This window comes from Pelophylax lessonae, assembly GCF_965119305.1.
Source record: "Pelophylax lessonae genome assembly, chromosome: 4".
In the NCBI taxonomy this organism is placed as follows: domain Eukaryota; kingdom Metazoa; phylum Chordata; class Amphibia; order Anura; family Ranidae; genus Pelophylax; species Pelophylax lessonae.
Window position 1 is genome coordinate 552,450,597 of NC_138771.1, and position 21,683 is coordinate 552,472,279.

General features: G+C 44.4%; 1 protein-coding gene across 32 annotated transcripts in view; it reads right to left on the reverse strand.

Moving 5' to 3' along the window:
• Positions 1-21,683, reverse strand: part of CAMK2B (calcium/calmodulin dependent protein kinase II beta) — a 313,844-nt gene that overhangs the window by 63,064 nt on the left and 229,097 nt on the right. For all 32 annotated transcript variants that reach the window (XM_082257250.1, XM_082257233.1, XM_082257237.1 and 29 more), the window contains exons 8-9: positions 17,598-17,681; positions 10,254-10,348 (exon numbers count right to left, since the gene is read on the reverse strand). In XM_082257250.1, the coding sequence (XP_082113376.1) occupies positions 10,254-10,348; positions 17,598-17,681 (179 nt within the window). The remainder of the gene's footprint in view (positions 1-10,253; positions 10,349-17,597; positions 17,682-21,683) is intronic.

The following is a 21,683-nucleotide window of genomic DNA, read 5'->3' on the forward strand; positions in this document are numbered from 1 at the left end:
GTCTCTGTTGTTACTGCCTTGGGACCCTAATTTGGTTCTCTCAGTCCTCCAGAAGCCTCCCTTTGAGAATCTTTGGGAGATTCTCCTGCTTACGATGTCCCAGAAGGTGGCCTTTTTGGTAGCTATCACCTCTGCATGCAGGGTGTCGGAATTGATGGCATTATCCTGTCGTTCACCTTACTTAGTGGTTCACAGAGATAAGGTGGTTCTTCACCCCTGTCTGTCGTTCCTTCCAAAGGTTGTCTCTGATTTTCATTTGAATGAAGACATTGTGTTGCCTTCCCTGTGCCCCAGGCCAAAACATCCGAAGGAAATTGCTTTGCTTGTCTTGGATGTGGTCCGGGCGATTAGAGTGTACCTGGCAGCTACGGAGTCTTTTAGCAAATCAGACTCACTATTTGTGCTCAAGGATGACCTCTGAAAGGGTTGTCAGCTTCCTCTGCAACCATTTCCAGATGGATCTGAGGGTGTATTGTTCTTTTCAGGTGGGCTCGGGTTGTTTTGGTTGAGCTCTTGTTTATCGGGCTGCTATAGTTTAGCCTTGGGAATTTCTTTTTCGCTGTTCCCACCCCTCATGTTTTTTTCAAATTCTTTATTTAAGCAGAAAATATAAAACATGAAACTCAGTTACAACGTATACACAGTACAGCAGTAAAATCCCTGAGGTACCTAGGGCAACAGTGGCGTAGAAGCAAAAATGGACAGAATAACAGTCAGACACTCAGAAAAACTTACAACGAGGTAGAGGTCCGTGAAAACACCTTAGACTTTGTGAATGTAATACAGGTCCGGAACTGAATATGCAGTCCACCATAACAGGACATCAAATCGTGTATGCGATAGCGAAGAATTGAGTATGCAAAAGAATAACTGTACTGAGGAAAAATCAGAATATTTCAAGAAATGTGGAGGTGGGGGGGGGGGGGGGGGGTCGAGAGCAAGAGGAAAACGGATCAGGAAGGGAACAGAAAAAGGGGGGAAGGGAGGAAGAGGAGGGAGGGCAGTAAGAGAGAAGCGGGGGAGTGGATAGGGGAAGGGAAGAGGAGGACGGGCAGGGACGAGAGGGGGGACCCCGTGCGGGAGAGTCAGCCTCAGAGCACCGAAGAGCCAGCATCAGCGCTCAGGGCCTGACCCTCATCCGATAATATAAACATATTCCAGCAGCTCCAAGTTTTGGAATAACGTTCCTTTCTACCCTGTGAGGTCAGCACCAGATCTTCCAGGTCATTTATCAATTTTACTTTCCGCAACCAAAGCGATACAGAGGGAGGGGCAGCATCCTTCCAACGAAGACTGATGCAGGATTTAGCTGTATTCAGCAATGGTGAATGACAGAGTGTTTATATTGCTTTGGTGGGATAGCTGAGCGATGTAACAGAAAAAAGGCAGGATCATTCGGAAGGACAAAATCTGTCATCAATTGGGTTATCCTACTAACCTCGCCCCAGAAGCCACGTAAGATAGGGCAACTCCAAAAGATATGGAGTAGAGTGACTTGCGATTGGTTGCAATGCCAGCATCTATCCGAGGTCTCCGGGAAGATGCGCCGAAGTCGCATCGGAGTATAGTACCAGTGGGCTAGTAGTTTGTAATTTGATTCTTGGATACGGGTACATATGGATGATTTCAATGCAAATCGAATGATGTTCCGTCGTTGGGTTAAGGAAAACGTCCTGTGCAATTCCCCTTCCCACTTTAAAATGCCTGGCAGGACAAAGTCCGTCTCTGGTAGGGAGAGTAGAGAGTATACCTGCAAGAGTGCATGGGGGAGGGGCCCTTGCCCCACCAGTAAGTCCTCAAAGGGAGTACGTTCTCTTGCAAATCGGGAGGGGGGGTCCCAATCCCCTCGGGAAATAAAGGAGTTGCAAAGCTTGCCAGCGAGAAAGTGCGAAGCGGTCGTTAGATACCGTCAAGTGAGTAAAGGACGGCCAGGAATCGCCGACCAGTAGGCCCGGACGCAACCATCCTCCATCAACTCCTGGAACCTATTCCGCTCGCAACCTGGAGGGAAAGCCGGGTTGCCCAGAATCGGAAACAGGGGGGAGTGCAGGACCTCTCCTGAGAATGGACACTTCGCAGACACGAAGGGTCAGATCGATAAGGGAGTGTGACTTCACGTAGTCGGGAAGGATTCCCCGAAAACCAAGGGGCCCCAGGAAGGTAGATCGGGAATAGAGACTGTTTTATAGTTGACCAGAGCTTCAGGTGGGAATGTCTGCACCAGTCCACCCATCGGTTCATGCGTGCGGCCTGGTAGTAGCGTCTAGAGTCCGGCACTGCCACACCGCCATGAGCCTTAGGCAAAGTAAGGCTAAGTTTCAATTGTCTGGGCCGTTTCCCCGCCCAGATAAATATGGTAAACACCGAATGCACTTTCTTGAAAAAAGCAGCCGGAATAGAAACCGGCAGTGTTTGGAACAGGTAAAGGAATTTAGGTAGGATGGTGTTCTTCAAGATGTTACAGCGTCCAAACCACGAATGCAGACCCGTCGTCCATTTTTCTAGTAGTACTAGTACTGAACTCAGGAGGGGTGGGAAGTTCAGGCGGAACACATCAGACGGGTTCGGGGGAGTAACGTACCCAAGTCTTTTAATGCTACCGGAGCCGAATTTAAAAGTGAAATTACGAGTTAATAGGTCACGGAGTGCGGGGGGCAGTGAGACACCCATAATCTCCGATTTGCCATAGTTAATCTTCAGATTGGAGACCGCCCCATAAACCTCAAACTCCTTCAGAAGATTAGTAATAGAGACCATGGGTTGAGTTATAGAGAAAACGAGGTCATCGGCATAAGCCGAGATCTTATAGGAAACAGAGCCTAGTTGGACACCGGAGATGTCCAGATTCAAATGAACCTTAATCAGAAAGGGTTCCAGGGAGAGGGCAAAAAGCGAAGGGGAAAGAGGACATCCCTGTTGGGTGCTATTAGAAATCTTAAATGGGTCCAAGAGCACCCCGTTCGCCTTTACAGACGCTCTGGGGTTTACATATGCACTGGCTATCCACCCCAGCATCACGGCAAACATGTAGTCCCCATTAACTCGATTGAACGCCTTTTCGGCATCTGTACTCAGGAAAACCATCGGTGTGTTATCGCTTATGGCCAGGTGTATCAGATTCAAGGCCTTGGTGGTGTTGTCCCTAGCTTCTCTGGTAGAAATGAAATCGACCTGGTCAAGATGTACCAGGTCAGGCAGGTAGGGTTGGAGATGGGACGCTAGGATCTTGGTGAAAAATTTCAGGTCCGCATTAAGCAGAGAAGTCGGGCGATAGCTGCTGCAAGCAGACGGGTCCTTCTCTTCTTTGGGAATAACCGAGATGTGGGCCAGCAAGGTTGTGTCATGAAAGGAGGCAGTGTGACCTAGGTCATTAAATAACGTCAGCATATGTGGCATTAATAAAGTTTGGAGATTTTGATAGTAAAGGACCGTGAAGCTGTCTGGGCCCCGAGCTTTACCCGACTTTGCCGCATTTATGGCCTGTGAGAGCTCTTCCGGGGAAAATGGCGATTCCAAAGATTCTCGAGCAGGTGACGGAAGACGCGGTAGGGGTACAGAGTCCAGATAGGACAAAACAGCTGAGGGATGGGAAGAAGCTTGCGGCAGGTGGTATAAGCGAGAATAGAAGGATGCAAAGCTGCGAGAAATGTCTTTGGGGAGGTGCTGTTTCCTGCCCCCTTCTCTAACTACATAGGGAATATAAGAGGCAGCTCTTTGATCCCGAAGGGAGTTTGCCAGAATCCGCTCACACTTATCTCCTGCTTCGTAGGAGAGCTTTTTGCAGCACTGAAGTGCCGCCTTGGCCCGGTAGCGTAAGAGATCCACCACCTGGTCCCGCAAGCATAGAAGCTCAACTCCATCAGAGGCATCCTGGGTTTGTTTATGTCTATTTTCCAGCGTAGTAACATCAGCCAGAAGTTTGGTCAGTTGGGCTTCCCACTTGCGTTTGATACGGGCTCCATGGCATATGAGAACCCCCCAAATCACGGCCTTGTGAGCTTCCCAGACCACTCCGGGGTCACTCTCCAGGGTACCATTCATCTGGAAGTATGTTTGGAGCTGCTGAGAGACGTCCGCTAATACTTCCGGGTTCTGGAGGAGGCTCACCCCTCATGTTTAACGCTGCTTTGGGACGTCCCAATGGTTAAGAAGATCAGGAGCTGTGTCCATGAGTGAACGAAAGAGAAAATGGGATTTTTGACTTACCGTAAAGTCCATTTCTCTGATGTTCATTGAGAGACAGAGCAGCCACCCCTCTGTGGAGTTGTAGTTCTTCTGACACTGCTTGTCACAAAACTGACTACTGACTACCTGTAGCAGGGAGAGGGAGTATACCCCCTGGAACTGCCCATAGGCGTAGCCAGACTTTTTTTCTTCCCAGTGTCCTACTTCTGTAGGGGGCAATATAACCTAATGGTTAAGAAAATCAGGAGCTGTGTCCGTCAATGAACATAAGAGAATCGGATTTTACGGTAAGTCAAAAATCTAATTTTTGCTAAAAATACACTGAAAATCTAACATACGCAAAAATGGAAATATCCAAACTTCTCAAAATATCATCGTTCCCTTATAGCTTTCAGAGTTTGTTTAGGACCCCCCAAGCCATAGATTTTCTGAAAGCACATGACCTGTAGAATAAAAAGAAGGTGCTACCGATTTTAACGCCCTGTGATATAGGCACAAATGTTTATCAAAACAATATATTCTCTAGAAATTCTCTAAATTCATTTTTAGCAGATATAAACACAGCAAATTTCACAAAATCCCCGGCTAAATTCCTACTAAATATAAAAGCTTAACCTGTATTGAGTTATTAAAAAACAAATATTTGTAATTTTTAAATTACACCTTTTTGCAAAATGGTGAAAACTGAACATATGCAAAAATGAAAACAACCACATTTCTCTAAAAATCTGAAGGTTTTCATTGTTCCCTTACAGCTTTCAGAGTTTGTTAAAGACCTCCCAAACCCTATATTTTTTGAAAGCATAGGACCAGTAGAATAAAAGTAAGGTGCTACTGATTTTTAAGGCCCCCACAATATTTGCGCAGATGTTTACCAAGTCAATATTTTCGCTAAAAGTACACTAAAATCATTTATAGCGGATACAAACACAGCAAATTTTACAAAATTCCTGCTAAATTCTTACTAAATATAAAAGCTTAACCTGTGTTGAGTTAATAAATAGCAAATATTTGTAAATTCTTTAATTGCACCTTTTTGCGAAATGGTGAAAACTGAACATACACAAAACTGTAAATTACCAAATTTCTCTAAAAATCTGGAGGTTTTCATTTTTCACTTTCAGCTTTCACAGTTTTTAAAAGACCCTCCAAACCATATATTTTCTGAAAGCACATGGCCAGTAGACTAAAAGGAAGGTGCTACTGATCTTTAAAGCACCGTGATATTTGCACAAATGTTTATCAAACCAATATTTTCGCTAAAAATACACTAAAATCATGGATTTATACATGGCCAAATGTACAAAATTCCTACTAAATATAAAAGTTAAAACTGTATTGAGTAAATATTTGAACAAAAATTTTTACATTTTAAATTGCACCTTTTTGTGAAATGGTGAAAACTGAATGTATGAAAAACTGCAAATAAAAACCATTTACTCTAAAATACCAGAGGTTACCATTTTTTCACTTACAGCTTTCAGAATTTGAAAAGTCCCCTCAGGCTTGGTTCACACTGGTGCGATGCGAGAAACCCTGCGAATACAGTGCAGGTTCCCGCATCACACCTGAATTGCTGGCAGTTCACACTGCCCTCTGCGAACTGCTGCAGGTGTCAATACAAAGTTAATGACACCCCCAGATCAGTTTGCAGATCGCAGTGCGGACTGTGATTTCGGACAAGAATCAAATTACATAGGTGTGAACACCCATGCGATCCGATTCTGGTGCGGACAAAAAAAAGGGTCCTGCACAAGTTTGGTCCGAATGCGATGCAAATTCAGCCATACAGTTTTGTCGCGCAGACATTGCATGTGATCTGCACAGAAATGCAGTGCAAATCACATGCGATGTCTGGCATCGCACCAGTGTGAACTGGCCCTCAAACCAGACATTTTCTGAAAGCACATGAGCTGTGGAATAAAAAAAAGTGCTATTTATTTTTTAGTCCCCGCAATAATTGCACAAATGTTCATCATATCGCTATTTTCACTAAAATCATTAATAGTGCACATAAACACAACATAACGTGCAAAATTCCTGCTAAATTACTATTAAAGCATCATTCACATGTGGCATACTAAAGTGTACGCCCATGAAGGGCCATGTTTACCTGCACAGGGATGCACAGGTGTTCATTGCATCCCCATACAGGTAGTCCCATTTTTGTCAATTGGGATGCAACGGCTGTACAGGCATAGCTGCTGTTCCCAATCTGACATTCGTGTGGGTGTGGGTGCGGGTGCACAACCCCAAACGCAGACAGTGTGAGCTCAGGGACATGCACGCGAACCTACATGGATGCCAAATTGGGAGCAACGGCTCTGTTCATGCAGTTGCTACATCCCAAATGACATCAATGGGACTTTGGTGAGATATCAACTAGGTCTAAACAGACCCCCATATCTCTTTTTTGAGACAGAAAGGGACTTAAGAAAGTTCCTTTCTCTGCAGCACTTTACATGAATGAAGAGTCTGTATAGAGACTCCTTATCAAATCATAAACTGTCAGTTTACTATGATCAGCTGAGCTGTCAGTGGACACAGGAGCCATCAGTGTCGATGGCTGCCTCGGTCCACTGTACTACAGGGAGGGAAGGGCAGGCCCCCCCTCAGCATGACAGCTGGCTGGACAGAGTGCAGGTCAGCTGCTGCAGGTGTTGGGAGGGATGCCGCCCGGGGGATGGATAGATGAGGGGTCCAGGGGTCGTATGGGGGGGATCGGCCTGCTGGGGGGGGACATTCTGTGATCCCTACCCAAGCGCCAGCAGCACCCGAAGTTGGCGGGAGGGGCAGAGGAGGGATGCTGGCTTCTAAAGGTAGCTGCAGGGGATCGGGTTTGTGGGGGAGAAGGGAATCAGTGCTGGGGGGTAAAGGGGATAGGAAAGGAGGGTGGGGGGGGGAGTAGTTTTAGGTGACAGGGAGCAACGGGAGGTGAAGAGGCTGGGGACAGGGAAGCAGCGGAATTGGGGGGAGGGCGGTCACATTTTAGGTTAATAACTCTGATCAGCGGATTTTAATTCCCTGATCAGTTATAGAATTGTTCAGCAGAGTAAGTTCATGGTCATTGAAGTGACCATGAGCTTTTAGCAGGGAGAGAAATGGCCAACAGCAAGCAGTGCTGTAGGTCTGTATGCCATACGAACCTGGCAGTAAAAGGGTTAAAGTTTAACTAAGAGCAAAGCTTTTTTTTTTTTTTTTTAGTTTTAGATAGATTGGAAAGGGATTGAAACTCTTATTAATTTTATTGCTGTCTGGGCTCCTGTTAACGAGATTCATCCTCTCTATTTGTACTGTTTACCATTTTCATTGAAAGTGAAAGTAAAAGAAAATCCCAAATTTTGTGTTTTCCAAAATCTTCCAACGTGGGAAAATCTTCCAATGGGGGACACTCGTTCTGGTGACCTGAGGGTCCCCAAGGAATTCCCTTAATTAGCGGGGATTTCCTCTCACTTTCTGTTTGGCTATGATGCAGGAAGTGAAGGGAAATCTCCACAATGGGACTAGGATGGCGGCAAAAAAAATCAGACAGGGGTTATAACCCTCTCTTATTCTATCCAAAATTAAAAAATAAGTCTTGCCTATAGTTCTACTTGAATCTACTGATTAATCAAAGGTGAATAGTGATAACCTAGTTCTCTTATTTACTGCCTTATAGGCAGCAACGAGGACATCCAAAAACATTCTTAAAATGCTGCTTGTGTCTCCTAGTTAAGGAAAGGATTGGTAAGTTTCTGATTACACAATTCCAAATGTTTAAATTCCTCCGTGTATATACAGATTAAAGTGATTGTAAAGTCTTGTTTTTTTTTTTTTTAACCACTTAAGCCCCAGCCCTATTTCAGACGCTTTTTGTTTACAAGTTAAAATCAGTATTTTTTCCTAGAAAACTACTTAGAACCCCCAAACATTATATATATTTTTTTAGCAAAGACTCTGGAGAATAAAATGTCGGTCATTGCAATATTTTTTGTCATGCGGTATTTGTGCAGTGGTCTTTAAAACGCCACTTTTTTGGAAAAATTACGAAAAATCACATTTCACTGCATTTAAAAAATACTAAACAGTAAAGTTAGCCCATTTTTTTTATATATTGTGAAAGATGATGTCACGTCGAGTAAATAGATACCCAACATGTTACGGTTTAAAATTGCGCACACCCGTGGAATGGCGACAAACTACGGTCAATAGAAAACTCAATAGGCGACGCTTTAAAAATTTTTAACAGTTACCAGTTTAGAGTTAGAGCGTAGCTCTTTTTTTAAATTATTGCTCAAGCTCTGGCGATCACGGCGATATCTCACATGTGTGGTTTGAACAGTGATTTAATTCGCAGCTTGACTTCCGTATACGTTTTCTTTAGTGCGCAAGCTAACGGTGACAGGGGCGGCTAACATTTTTTTTTTCCTATTTATTTTATTTATTTTTTTAACTTTATTACAGGTTTTTAAAAAAATAAATAAATCTGATCACTTTTATTGCTGTCACAAGCAATGTAAACATCCCTTGTGACACCAATATGCAGTAACAGGTACTCTTTATGGAGGGATCGAGGGTCTAAAAGACCCTAGACCCCTCCACTACACTTTCATGTATGCAAAACGCCGAAAACGGCATTTTTGCATACAGCCGTTTTTTAAATCTGCCTCCTTTTGCAGCGGGTTACGTCATCGGAGACCCGATCGAAGCCGCTTCCGGCTTAGATCGGGACTCCATACAGCTGGCGGACGCGCCGGCTGGGTGCTCGGGTCTCCCGGTGGGACGCGAGGCCCGGGCAAAGTAACGGAAGGCGGCGGGAGGAGGGGGACGTCCCCTCCTGCTCACCCGGGAAACGATCGAGCGGCTCCCGCATCGGTCGTTACCGACGGAAAGCCGTCCGTTGGCTCTAAACCACGGTACCGGGATGGTGCCTCTAGCTAGAGGCATCATCCCGGTATAACCCCGCAAAGTTTGCCGATGTAGCCCTACGTCACTTTGCGGTAAGTGGTTAAATAACAAACATGTTATACTTACCTGCTCTGTGCAGTTGATTTTGCAGAGAGTGGCCCGGCTCCTCCTCTTCTCAGGTCCCTCTTCTGTGCTCCTAGCCCCTCCCTCCTTTTGAGTGACCCCACCGCAAGCAGCTTGCTATGGAGGCACCCCAATGGAGTCACAGAGCCACAACCAGGCCCTGCCCCCTCTCTCTCCTGATTAGCTGACTGACTTTGATTGACAGCAGCAGGAGCCAACTGCGTGGGGAGTCCCAGGCAGCTGAGAAACTCCTGCCACATTGCTGGATAAAGAAGGGCTCAGGTAAGTATTAGGGGGGCTGTTGCACACAGAAACGTTTATTTTAACTTAATGCATAAAATGCATGTTAAGATAAAAAAATCTTCTGCCTTTACAATCCCTTTAAAGGCCTGTATTAATGGGTTTTGGACTTGTGTCAGTGGTATCAGTTTGAGATGTTTCTGAAATCAAAGACTTTTATGGAAATGCAAAACCTGTTTGAAGTGAACAGAAGTCCTTTGGAAAATGCCCTTACTATGAGTTTTGGGGTTACACAGAACATATGTGTTGAGAAATGTAAAAACACCTAAACAAATGTAGGTTTCTAACCGGTAGGTATACATAATTTTCACTATTTAATATTGCACTGACACTTGATATCATGTCTTACGTATTCTTCATGGGACAAACCTTTCAATATACAGACTAAGTATTTTGAAAGATATAACAAGGAAGAAACCGATACGGCGTACACTTCCTATAATACAAAGACCAAAAATGTTAAACATAAACTTGTGAAAGTTCTTAAAGTTTATACTACAAAAATATTTCTGATAATCCAAAAACGATCATGCTTTATTAAACTGCACATTCAGTGTGTGCGTGAATTTTAATGCTCAGTTGCTTTGGTGAAAGACCCCTATGTAAAGCAATAGCAAGATCATTTAATACATCAAGCAGTGCGCCGAATCCAGGAACAAACGGCAACCAATTTGATTTTTTAATCTCCTTAATCTGGATTCTGTAAGGTATAAAATAAACTCATCTATAAAAAAGGTAAGCAGGCAAGTAGAACTCACATCATATGCCCCAGCTTTAATCTGCTGGTATAGCTTGTGCTGGTCCTCATCCCAAAATGGTGGGTATCCAACCAGGAGAATATAGAGGATAACACCTAGTGAGACAAAAACACAGAGGAAGCATGTTCAGAATTCAAATATATGACAATAAAGCTCCACTTTTTAGGGAGACTATACAAATAAGCACCTCTCAAATCTCCCCTACAAGGTCATCCTGCTGGTAGTACTCATCCCCCCTGTAGGTTATTCACTGCAGGATGGTTTGAAATACCAATGTCAGGCATTGTCTTCTAAAAAGAGAAAAGCTCCTGTCTAAACAAGTTACCTTTTATCTGTTCTTTAATACCGGAGCTGTTTAAATTTCTAAATGTAACCTATTCATTTTTGTGCAGGGTTTTTATTTATCCAGGTGTCAGATCACTTCTTGGTAGAGGCCGAAATGCTGAGAGGGCTTCCCTTGCAGCTCGGTGCGAATCACCCCTGGAAGTGGGACAGGAGGTGACGCGTCCCAAGGAGCACTGGATGCTTGTGGAGTGCAGGTAAAGGTTCACAAGGATATCCTGGAACAACTTGCAGGGCCTCCAGGGAATCAAGCAATGTGCAGGTAAAAGCCAGGCCGAGGGTCATACACAGGTATCAGTCCAAACAGGTCGCCAAGACAAGGGGATTGAGCAGAAGCAAGTCCGTTGAGCAAGCCGGGATCGGTACACTGGAAGTCAGGCAGAGGACAAGAGAGCAAGGATGGTCACACAAGCCGAGGGTCAAACACTGGAGCAGGATCGAAGGGTCAGACGAAGCCGTGGGTCGAAGCCAGGAGAGAGAGCAGACAGGTCAGAAACAAGCCGGGTCAAACTGGAATCCAGGAAGTAGCAATACACAGGAAACAGGAAGAGCTGAAGACAATCCAGCAATCAAATGGGCTGAGCAGAGTCCTTTTATAGGCCAGTGAATTAGTCTATGGCCTGAGTCCATTGCAGCCATGGGAAGTACTGGCAAATTTGCCAGTTGCAGCACAGCCATTTCACTGACAATGAGTCTATGGCCTGAGTCCATTGCGGCCATTGGAAGTACTGGCGGAGTTGCCAGTTGCAGCATGGCCATTTCTCTGACAGTGCCCCCCCCCCAAGGGGCAGCCTCCGGATGCCCAACCGGGCCAATCTTTCCGGGAATCTCCTGTGGAATTCCTGTACCAGCCTGGGGGCATGCAGGTTACTAGCGGGTTCCCAGGAATTGTCTTCAGTGGGGTAACCTTTCCATTTAATAAGATACTGTATGACCTCACCCCTTCTTCGACAATCCAGAATGGTTTCCACTTCATATTCAGGTTCACCCTCCACTGAAACTGGAGGTGGAGGCAATTCTTCCCTCCCTGGGAAAGGGCTAGAAATTGCAGGCTTTAGCAGGGAAACATGGAATACAGGATGGATCTTGTATGAATTAGGTAAAGCCAGTTCAAAAGCCACAGGGTTTATCATCCTTTTGATTCTAAAAGGCCCAATAAACCTTGGTCCCAACTTTTTAGAAGGGCAAGATAGTCGTAGGTTGTTTGAGGAGAGCCACACCTTATCCCCGACCTTATACATAGGATTTTCCTTTTTCTTGCGGTCATAAAATTTCTTGTACTCCTGTTGGGCTTTGGATATGGAGTCCTGTAGCACCCGGTAGTTATCCCTGATAGCCATTATCCGGTCTTGCACTGCAGGAACTGATGTTTCTGAGAAAGCACTGGGCAAAAAAGAAGGATGGAACCCGTAATTCACCCAGAACGGGGTCTGGTTGGTTGCAGAATGCAGGGCGTTATTATACGCGAATTCCGCGCACGGAAGTAAAGAGACCCAGTTATCTTGGGAGCAAGTGCAAAAGCAACGTAAGTATTGTTCAAGGGTCTGGTTGGTCCTTTCCGTTTGACCATTACTCTGCGGGTGGTAGGCTGATGATAGGCATATCTTAATGGACAAGGATTTGCAAAGCTCTTTCCAGAATTTGGAAGTGAATTGGACGCCTCTGTCCGATACTATACTGTCCGGGAGACCGTGTAGCCTGACCACTTCTTTAATAAACATGTTAGCTGTTTCCACGGCAGAAGGTGTGCCAATCATAGGCAAAAAGTGCGCCATCTTCGAGAGACGGTCCACCACCACCAGGACAGTAGTGAAACCTTCTGAAGGTGGTAATTCCACTATAAAATCCATGGAAAGTTGCTTCCAGGGCTGTTCCGGGATGGGCAATGGCCTTAACAGGCCCCAGGACTTGGTCTTAGCCCCCTTGTTACGCTGACACGTAATACAAGAACCCACATAGGATTTACAGTCCCGAACTAAATTGGGCCACCAAAAGTGGCGCTGAATGAGTTCACATGTCTTCCTGACCCCGAAGTGCCCGGCAAGCTTGTGATCATGCAAAGTCTTTAGGACCTGTAGTCTGATCTGTGAAGGAACAAAAATCCTTTCTTGGAACCACAAGAATCCCCCGCGTTTTTCCAAGGAAGAGGTCCCAGGCTCGAGACATTGAACTGAGGCTTGCTTAATTGCTGATTGCAGATCCGTTTGAATAAGCAAAAAATTTTGAGCCGAGAGGATGGTGTTAGGTTCGGCTGTGTTTGGGGTATCTGGAAACATTCTGGACAAGGCGTCTGCTTTTCCGTTCTTGGACCCTGGCCTGTAAGTAAGATGAAAATTAAACCGGGAAAAGAACAAGGCCCATCGAGCTTGACGGGGTCTCAGGCGTCTTGCTGTCCTGAGGTATTCCAGGTTTTTGTGGTCTGTGAATATTAAAATGGGATGAGTAGCCCCTTCAAGCAAGTATCTCCACTCTTCCAAGGCACATTTGATGGCCAAGAGTTCCCGATCCCCTACGTCATAGTTTCTCTCCGGAGGTGTCATCTTCCGGGAAAAGAAAGCCACAGGGTGCAGAAGAGTCTTCGGGCCTTGTCTTTGAGATAAGATTGCTCCAGTGGCTATTTCTGAAGCATCCACTTCAAGCACATAAGGTAGGGTTGGATCAGGATGCTGGAGAATAGGTGCTGAGGTGAACAACGTCTTCAGTTTGTCAAAGGCCGTTTGAGCTTCCTGTGACCAATGGAAACGGACCTGTTGGCGGGTCAATTGGGTAATGGGGGAGATAATCATAGAGAACCCCTTCACGAACCTCCGATAGAAGTTAGCAAACCCCACAAAGCGTTGAACTCCTTTCTTATCACAGGGGGCTGGCCAATCGAGAATTGACTGCACTTTCTGTGGATCCATGGAAATGCCATTTGTTGAGATAATGAGACCCAGGAATTGAATGGAGTCTTTCTCGAATTCGCATTTCTCTGGTTTCACATAAAGTCCGTGTTTCCTTAAAGTAAATAGTACCTTTTTAACATGGGTCCGGTGGAGTTCCAGAGTGGAGGAAAAAATGAGTATGTCATCTAGGTAGACAATCAGAAAGAGATCCAGGAATTCCCTAAAAATGTCATTAACTAGATGTTGGAAGGTAGCAGGGGCGTTACACAGCCCGAAAGGCATGACCAGGTATTCAAAATGGCCAAACCGCGTTCTGAACGCCGTCTTCCACTCATCTCCTTTCCTAATGCGAACAAGGTTGTAAGCTCCACGGAGATCCAATTTGGTAAAGATCCGAGCTGCCCGGAAACGTTGAAACAGTTCTGGGATAAGAGGTAGAGGATACCGGTTTTTAATAGTAATTTTATTAAGCTCCCGGTAATCTACACAAGGTCTTAGTGTGCCATCCTTTTTTTCGACAAAGAATATCCCGGCCCCTGCTGGTGAGGAGGAGGGGCGGATAAAACCCTTTTCCAAATTTTCGTTAATATAAATCCGGAGGGTTTCCAGCTCCTTCTCAGATAACGGGAATATCCTTCCGAAAGGAATCTCGGCTCTAGGCAGAAGTTCTACAGGGCAATCATAAGGCCTGTGAGGAGGCAGAGCTTCAGCCTTTTTCTTATCAAATACGTCCATGAATTCCTCATAAACTGCGGGGACATTTTCCGGGAGATCATGTACTGGTTGGACGGCCAGGCAAGCAGCAGAAGTATCAGATCCAGGTAGGAAACAATGGTTCAGGCAGTAATTAGACGTGAAGGAGATCCTTCTCTTAACCCAATCAATCTGTGGGTTGTGGGCCTGTAGCCAGGGAAGTCCTAAAATAATGGGAAACATTGGTGAGGAAAGGACGTCAAATCGGAGGAATTCCTGGTGAAGAGAATCTGTCGTGGTGAAGATGGGGCACGTCTCTTCAGTAACAGGCCCGGAACTGGGCAAAGAACCATCAGCCAGAAGAATATGGAGTCGCTGTTCCTTAGCTTGCATGGGGACACACAGTCTTTGAGCTAAAGAACGGTCCAGAAAGCAACTACATGCCCCAGAATCAACGATCGCCAGAAGCCGAATCTTCTTTTCTGCTACCTGTAGGGAGACAGGGAGAATAAGATGAGTAGGGGATGACCCAGCGACTTGACAGTTCAGCAGAGGCCGTGAATAGGACTTACTGGGTCTCACAGGACAATTGCGTAGGAAGTGGCCAGATTCCCCACAATAAAGGCAGAGGTTAGCTTGACGGCGACGTTGTCTTTCCTCGGGGGTCAAGGCAGAACGGATTAGACCAATCTGCATGGGTTCTCCTTCTGATCCCCCGGAGACAGAAGGCCCAGGATGGGGTGAAGCAGCAAGTGGGACTTTCGGGAGAACCCAGGTAGGTCGGGCCCCTTGAAGGCGCTCTGAGCGTCTCTCCCGCAGGCGCCTGTCCAGTTGGATTGCCAGTGAGATTAGACCTTCCAAAGACGTAGGGGTTTCTACCCGAGCTAACTCGTCCTTAAGGGCTTCAGACAATCCGTGACGGTACTGGTACTTGAGTGCTGGCTCATTCCAGTCTGTATCCGCAGCCCATCTGCGGAAGTCAATGGTATAGTCCTCTACAGGACGTTTATTTTGTTGTAAGGCATGTAGGGCTGATTCAGCCGTAACAGTCCGTTGGGGGTCCTCATATAACTGGGCCATGGCCTGGAAGAAGGAGTCTACAGAGTTCAATGAGGGGCTCTTTTCCTCAAGGAGGTTATGGGCCCAGGTCTGGGGTTCTTCTGACAACAGAGAAATTATGAATCCTACTTTGACAGTCTCTGAAGAGAAGGTTCTGGGCTGAAGGGCTAAATACAAGAGACATGCATTCTTAAAGGATCTGAACCTTCTCCCGTTCCCCACGGAAGCGTTCGGGTGTAGGTACCCTCGGTTCAGGTGGGAAAACCATGGCTGCCTGCGCAGGGCCGGCTGGTCCTTGCTGAGTGGAGGTGCCCCCGGAGCTAGCGGGCGTTTGATTGGGGTCGGAAGGAGAGGGTGCGCCAGCTAGGTTCAACACTCGACCCTCTAGTTGAAAATAACCGTCCTGCAGTCTCTGGACCGCCTGTGTTAAAGAGGAGACTTGCTGACAAAGAGCCTCGAGCTGGGAAGCACCTCTGTCGGCCTCTGACATGGCTGGATTGTACTGTCAGATCACTTCTTGGTAGAGGCCGAAATGCTGAGAGGGCTTCCCTTGCAGCTCGGTGCGAATCACCCCTGGAAGTGGGACAGGAGGTGACGCGTCCCAAGGAGCACTGGATGCTTGTGGAGTGCAGGTAAAGGTTCACAAGGATATCCTGGAACAACTTGCAGGGCCTCCAGGGAATCAAGCAATGTGCAGGTAAAAGCCAGGCCGAGGGTCATACACAGGTATCAGTCCAAACAGGTCGCCAAGACAAGGGGATTGAGCAGAAGCAAGTCCGTTGAGCAAGCCGGGATCGGTACACTGGAAGTCAGGCAGAGGACAAGAGAGCAAGGATGGTCACACAAGCCGAGGGTCAAACACTGGAGCAGGATCGAAGGGTCAGACGAAGCCGTGGGTCGAAGCCAGGAGAGAGAGCAGACAGGTCAGAAACAAGCCGGGTCAAACTGGAATCCAGGAAGTAGCAATACACAGGAAACAGGAAGAGCTGAAGACAATCCAGCAATCAAATGGGCTGAGCAGAGTCCTTTTATAGGCCAGTGAATTAGTCTATGGCCTCTATGAGTCCATTGCAGCCATGGGAAGTACTGGCAAATTTGCCAGTTGCAGCACAGCCATTTCACTGACAATGAGTCTATGGCCTGAGTCCATTGCGGCCATTGGAAGTACTGGCGGAGTTGCCAGTTGCAGCATGGCCATTTCTCTGACACCAGGTCATAGTATAGCTAGTCATATTTAATTAGTAATTAAAAATATATCTTTCCACTCATTTGAGTAGATTCCTTAGTTAAATGAGTGTTGGGGACATATACCAGTGTTGGGAACATACACACCCCCACCAAGTAAGTTTGTTTCAGTTTTTGGAATTAGGAGGGGTGCTAATCAAATTAGATGAGTTTCAAAATCAGACATCCACTATTGTCTGTAGCAATTCAGCTTTAGGACACATTTACATATGTGCCCATTCATCACTGACCCATAATAAGCGCACAGCTCCCCACCCCCCTCTTTTTTTCTTTTCTATAAGCTAAGAGAATGAAGAGCGTGTTTAAAATCTAAGCCCACCATATAGAAAAAAATAATAAATGCACATAAATTTGCAAGAAAAAAGTGTGCATTGCTGGTTTATTATATATATATTTTTTTTTTGCTTAGGAGCCTGCAAAGCATTGCACCCAGGATCAGTGGATCACATGAGTAGTGGCAGGCTCCTACAGCTCCCTGTTCATGCCATTGTATGGGCTTTAAACTGGAGAGTTTGAGGAAATATCAGTGGACTATGAATGTGGCGATTGCCAACCTTGTGTTCCATGGAGAGCAGATGGGACAGTAATTTATTGATTCCCAGATCTCAGAGTCCCACACAGCCAAATCAATTTCAAAAGTGACAGTGGTTGCCTGGAAAGGGGAGGGGCAGAACCCCTGCACACTGTCATATGAAAATTCTCGTATGACAAAGGCTTTTTTTTATGTTTTTTGTTTCTGATCATGCCCAGTCTTTCGTTTCAGATTTTTCTTATACGAAAATCGTACGAAAGCAGTACACATTGGACGAAATTCATTCATTCTGATCCCATACGAGAAAAATTTTGGAGCTTGTCCCTTCAGAAATTTTCATTCGGAAGGTCGGAATCAGCTGTCGTAAGTTGTGTGCACACTATCAGAAAATCGTACAAAAGTTCCTCAGACGAAAATGTTCTGCGTACGAGCCTTAAGTCTGTACCATGCTGGTTGGATCAGAATGATAAGAAGGCCATTTAATCAATTCTGAAAACACACATGTTGGATTCTAAGTGAGAATGGTAGAACCCTCCATATGGCGTTTTTATTATACAGCCACAGTCACTGCAACTTGTGTCTGCTTACCACATGCCCAGATATCCACCGGTTTTCCATATGCCTCCTTTCGAAGCACCTCTGGGGACAGGTACCCTGGGGTTCCAGCAAAACCTAGCACAGAAACAACATAATGAGAGTCCTCCCGTGTCTCCAGCTGGCAGTAGTTTATACAAAGAGCTATGTGCCAGGGGATTGTTTTATGTACTCGCTTAGGAGAAGTGGTGCGTGAAAGATATTTTCTGTGCTCAGAATTATAGGCACAGCTCTTGTTTAGTCCAATGAACTTCAAAAACATTTGGAAGGAGATGAAATCTACCAAGATAAATCCCTGATAAATTTCTGTCAATTTCTACAGACAGTTATATTTTGGGAAACCTAAAGGCTTACTTAAGGCAGTGCAAAGAGCAAAACTAATAGGCTAAGAGCAATTACCCAGAGCAACCAATCAGATTTCAGCAGTTGCTGTGGGTTACTGCACATCGACCTTAATACATAAGCCAAAAATAATTTTGATTTGTGCCACTCCAAATAAAAGAAGCAGCTATTGTTAAATTTAAAGCCAATTTTCTTTAATGAACTGTGTCTAAAGTAACACTTAAGCAGAATTAAGATATTACTTTTGTTGTGATTCAGTCATTATTTTTGTGGTATTAAAGTAGAACTATAGGCAAAATGTTGTTTTTTTTTCATTTTGGATAGAGCAAGGGAGGGTTATAACCCCTGTTAGATTTTTATTTTTCGCCATCTGTGTTCATTGCAGAGTTTTCCTTCACTTCCTGTCCCAGAGCGATACCGGAAGTGAGAGGAAATACCTGCAAATTAGGGGAATTCCTTGGGGACCCCCAAGTCACCAGAACCAGTGTCTCCATTGGGAGATTTGACCTCTATTACTTTTCCAAGGACAACCCAAAATTTGGGATTTTCTTTTACTTTCACTTTTAACGATAATGGTAAACAGGACAAATAGAGAAGGTAAATCTCCTAAATGGGGGCACAGACCTGCAATAAAAACTGACAGGAGTTCTAATCCAACTCTACTATATCCAAAATTAAAAAACAAAGTTTTGCCTTTAGTTATGCTTTAAAGTGAAACTCCAGTTCCTGGGTTAGATGTTTCAGTTTAGTTCTGGCATAGGGGCTCAACATAACTGCTAAATTAACAGTTTAATTTTCAGAGCTATGAAGTTACATCTCAATCACACAGGCTGATTGCAATACACGAACACCAGAGCTTTCATTCACATACTATAGATCAGAATTGCAACAGACATTTTTAGACAAAAAAATGTTAAAGTGTTAAAAAAAAAAAGTTGCAGTATTTCTGTCCTTTACTTAACTGTATCTTTTTAGCCAACAGCTTTTAGATTTGACTAGGATATACTGAAAAATGTCTCCCAGTTTTTCCCTGTCTATATCACATTAAACCCATTTTTAGGGTTAAATGCTTACCTTCAGCCCAGCTCCAGTGATCTTCACTGTGCAGCCTTGCCTGGCATCACGTAGCCTTTTGGGGTAAATAGTGTTGACCAGGCAATGCATCCACTGTGCATGCATGCCATATACTCCATTCATTCCTATGGAAAAGGGTGTACTCTTGGCAGGCACAGTCATTCATGGGAGTAGTACCTTATCCATGGGAATAAAAAGAAAAACAGAACAGCGCCTCTAAGTGTAATATTTTTATTTATGCAAATGGAACAATCAGTCAAATAAAAACTCACATGGAGTACAAGTTCAAAAGGCTCATCTGGGTGTGACGATCCAGCAGTTGAGAGATCCATGCCTCCGGTCCAGGTAGATGTAATGTTGTGGTAGAGCTGGGAACTCGCAAGCGAGGACCGAGTTATTCCGGGTAGAAGCTGGATGGATGGCATTGTGGAGCGCAGCGCCGACTGGAGTGTGCCGTCACCAAAGGGAACGAGACAAATGGAAGGAGATGCTTTCAGAGCATGCGCCAGCCCCGTACAGAGCATGCGCGGCGCTCCTTTCTCAAGTGATACAGTGAGGGGAAGGAGCCAAGTTTAAATAGACAAGGTGGCAGTACGTAAACCGTCTAATAGATGGTCACAAAAAGCAATAATTCTAAAAACAAGATATACATCCTAGTTATACATACTTAGTGATAAAGAATAAATAGGAAGGTATATACTGGAGGTATATATTATTGTGACAGATGTATATCTCCATAAATTATTAAAAGAAATATATAGAGAAATTTTATGAAAGATGTTATGGAGACAGCAAAAAATGAATAAATAAATATATATATATATATATATATATATATATATATATATATATATATATATATATATATATATAGCAAGGATGTGGTAGCTGTACAAAAAAATGTCTAAACTTATTATGTGTGTATGAATATATATATATATATAAAACGTACTAGTCACATATCATGGACAAAATATTAATTAATGAGGGGGTAAGTAAGCAATATATGTCCCTAGTGTTAAATCACCAACTGATACTTGCAGCGAGAAATTTTGAGGTGAGTGAGGATATATTATCTATAATTGTGACAGAATATGTGTATAAATCTGACTGGTACCTAAATAAAATGGAATAAGAATATATGTTACTACTGAATAAGAGCTATATATAATAACTACAGAATAGCACAGTGTCCCACAACATTTTTTGCAATTTCACAACAGATCGATAGCAGGTTTACATGTCTGGATCATTGAAGCCATTCCAAAAAATCTTTCTGAGGCAGAATGTTTCTCCAGACTATGTCAGCGTGAAACGTTCTGGATTTACACTTTGGATACACTTACGCCCAATGGCCTAAATGAGGAATTGGAAATGAGTACTATTCTGCAGTTATTATATATAGCTCTTATTCAGTATAACCTACATTCTTATTCATTTTTTTTAGGTACCAGTCAGATTTATATACATAATTTGTTACGATTATAGATAATATGTCCTCACTCACCTCAAGACTTCTCACTGTAAATATCAGTTGGTGATATAACATTAGGGACATACATTATTTAACCTTTTATATACACTGCCTGGGGGGAAAAAAAGTCGCCACCATAAAAAAAGATCACACACTCTATTATTTTGTTGGCTTTGATTACGGCACGCATTCGCTGTGTTTCGATAAGCTTCTGCAATGTCACAAGATTTATTTCTGTCCAGTGTTGCATTTATTTTTCACCAAGATCTTGTATTGATGAGGGGAGAGTCAGACCACTGCGCATAGCCTTCTCCGGCACATCCCAAAGATTCTCAATCGGGTTAAGTTCTGGATTCTGTGGTGGCCCCTGAACCAGTCTTTCACAATTTGAGCTCAAGGAATCCTGGCATTGTCATCTTGGAATATGCCCGTGCCATCAGGAAAGAAACAAATCCATTGATGGAATAACCTGGTGATTCAGTATATTTAGATAGTCAGCTGACCTCATTCTTTGAGCACATGCAGTAACTATCCAATAGGATAGTTACTGCATGCTTAGTTTAGTTAGTTGCTTAGTTAATTCCAGGTGGCGACTTTTTTTCTGGCCAGGCAGTGTAGGTCTCCTGTAATATATACGGGTTACACGTCAGACAACCCCTTGTGACCTAATTTAGGTTATACATAAAGGAGATATACATATGTCACAATAATATATAACTCCAGTACATACCTTCCTGTTTACTCTTTATCACTAAGTATGTTTCACCACAATGTATATCTTTTTATTAGAATTATTGCTTTTTGTGACCATTTATTAGACAGTTTACGTACTGCTACCTTGTCTATTTAAACTTGGCTCCTTCCCATCACTGTATAACTTGAGAAAGGAGCATGCATGCTCTGTACGGGCCTCACGCCTGCTCTGAAATGCGTTGTGTCTCCTTCCCTTTGGTAACATCACACGCTAGTCGACGCTGCGCTCCACACTGCCATCCATCCAGCTTCTACCCGGAATCACTCGGTCCTCGCTTGTGAGTTCCCTGCTATACAGCGGCATCACATCTAAATGGACTGGAGGCACAGATCTCTCCGCTGCTGTATCGTCACCCCTAGATGAGCCTTTTGAACTTGTACTCCATGTGAGTATTTTTTTGACTGATTGTCCCATTTGCATAAAAACTGTTTTTTTG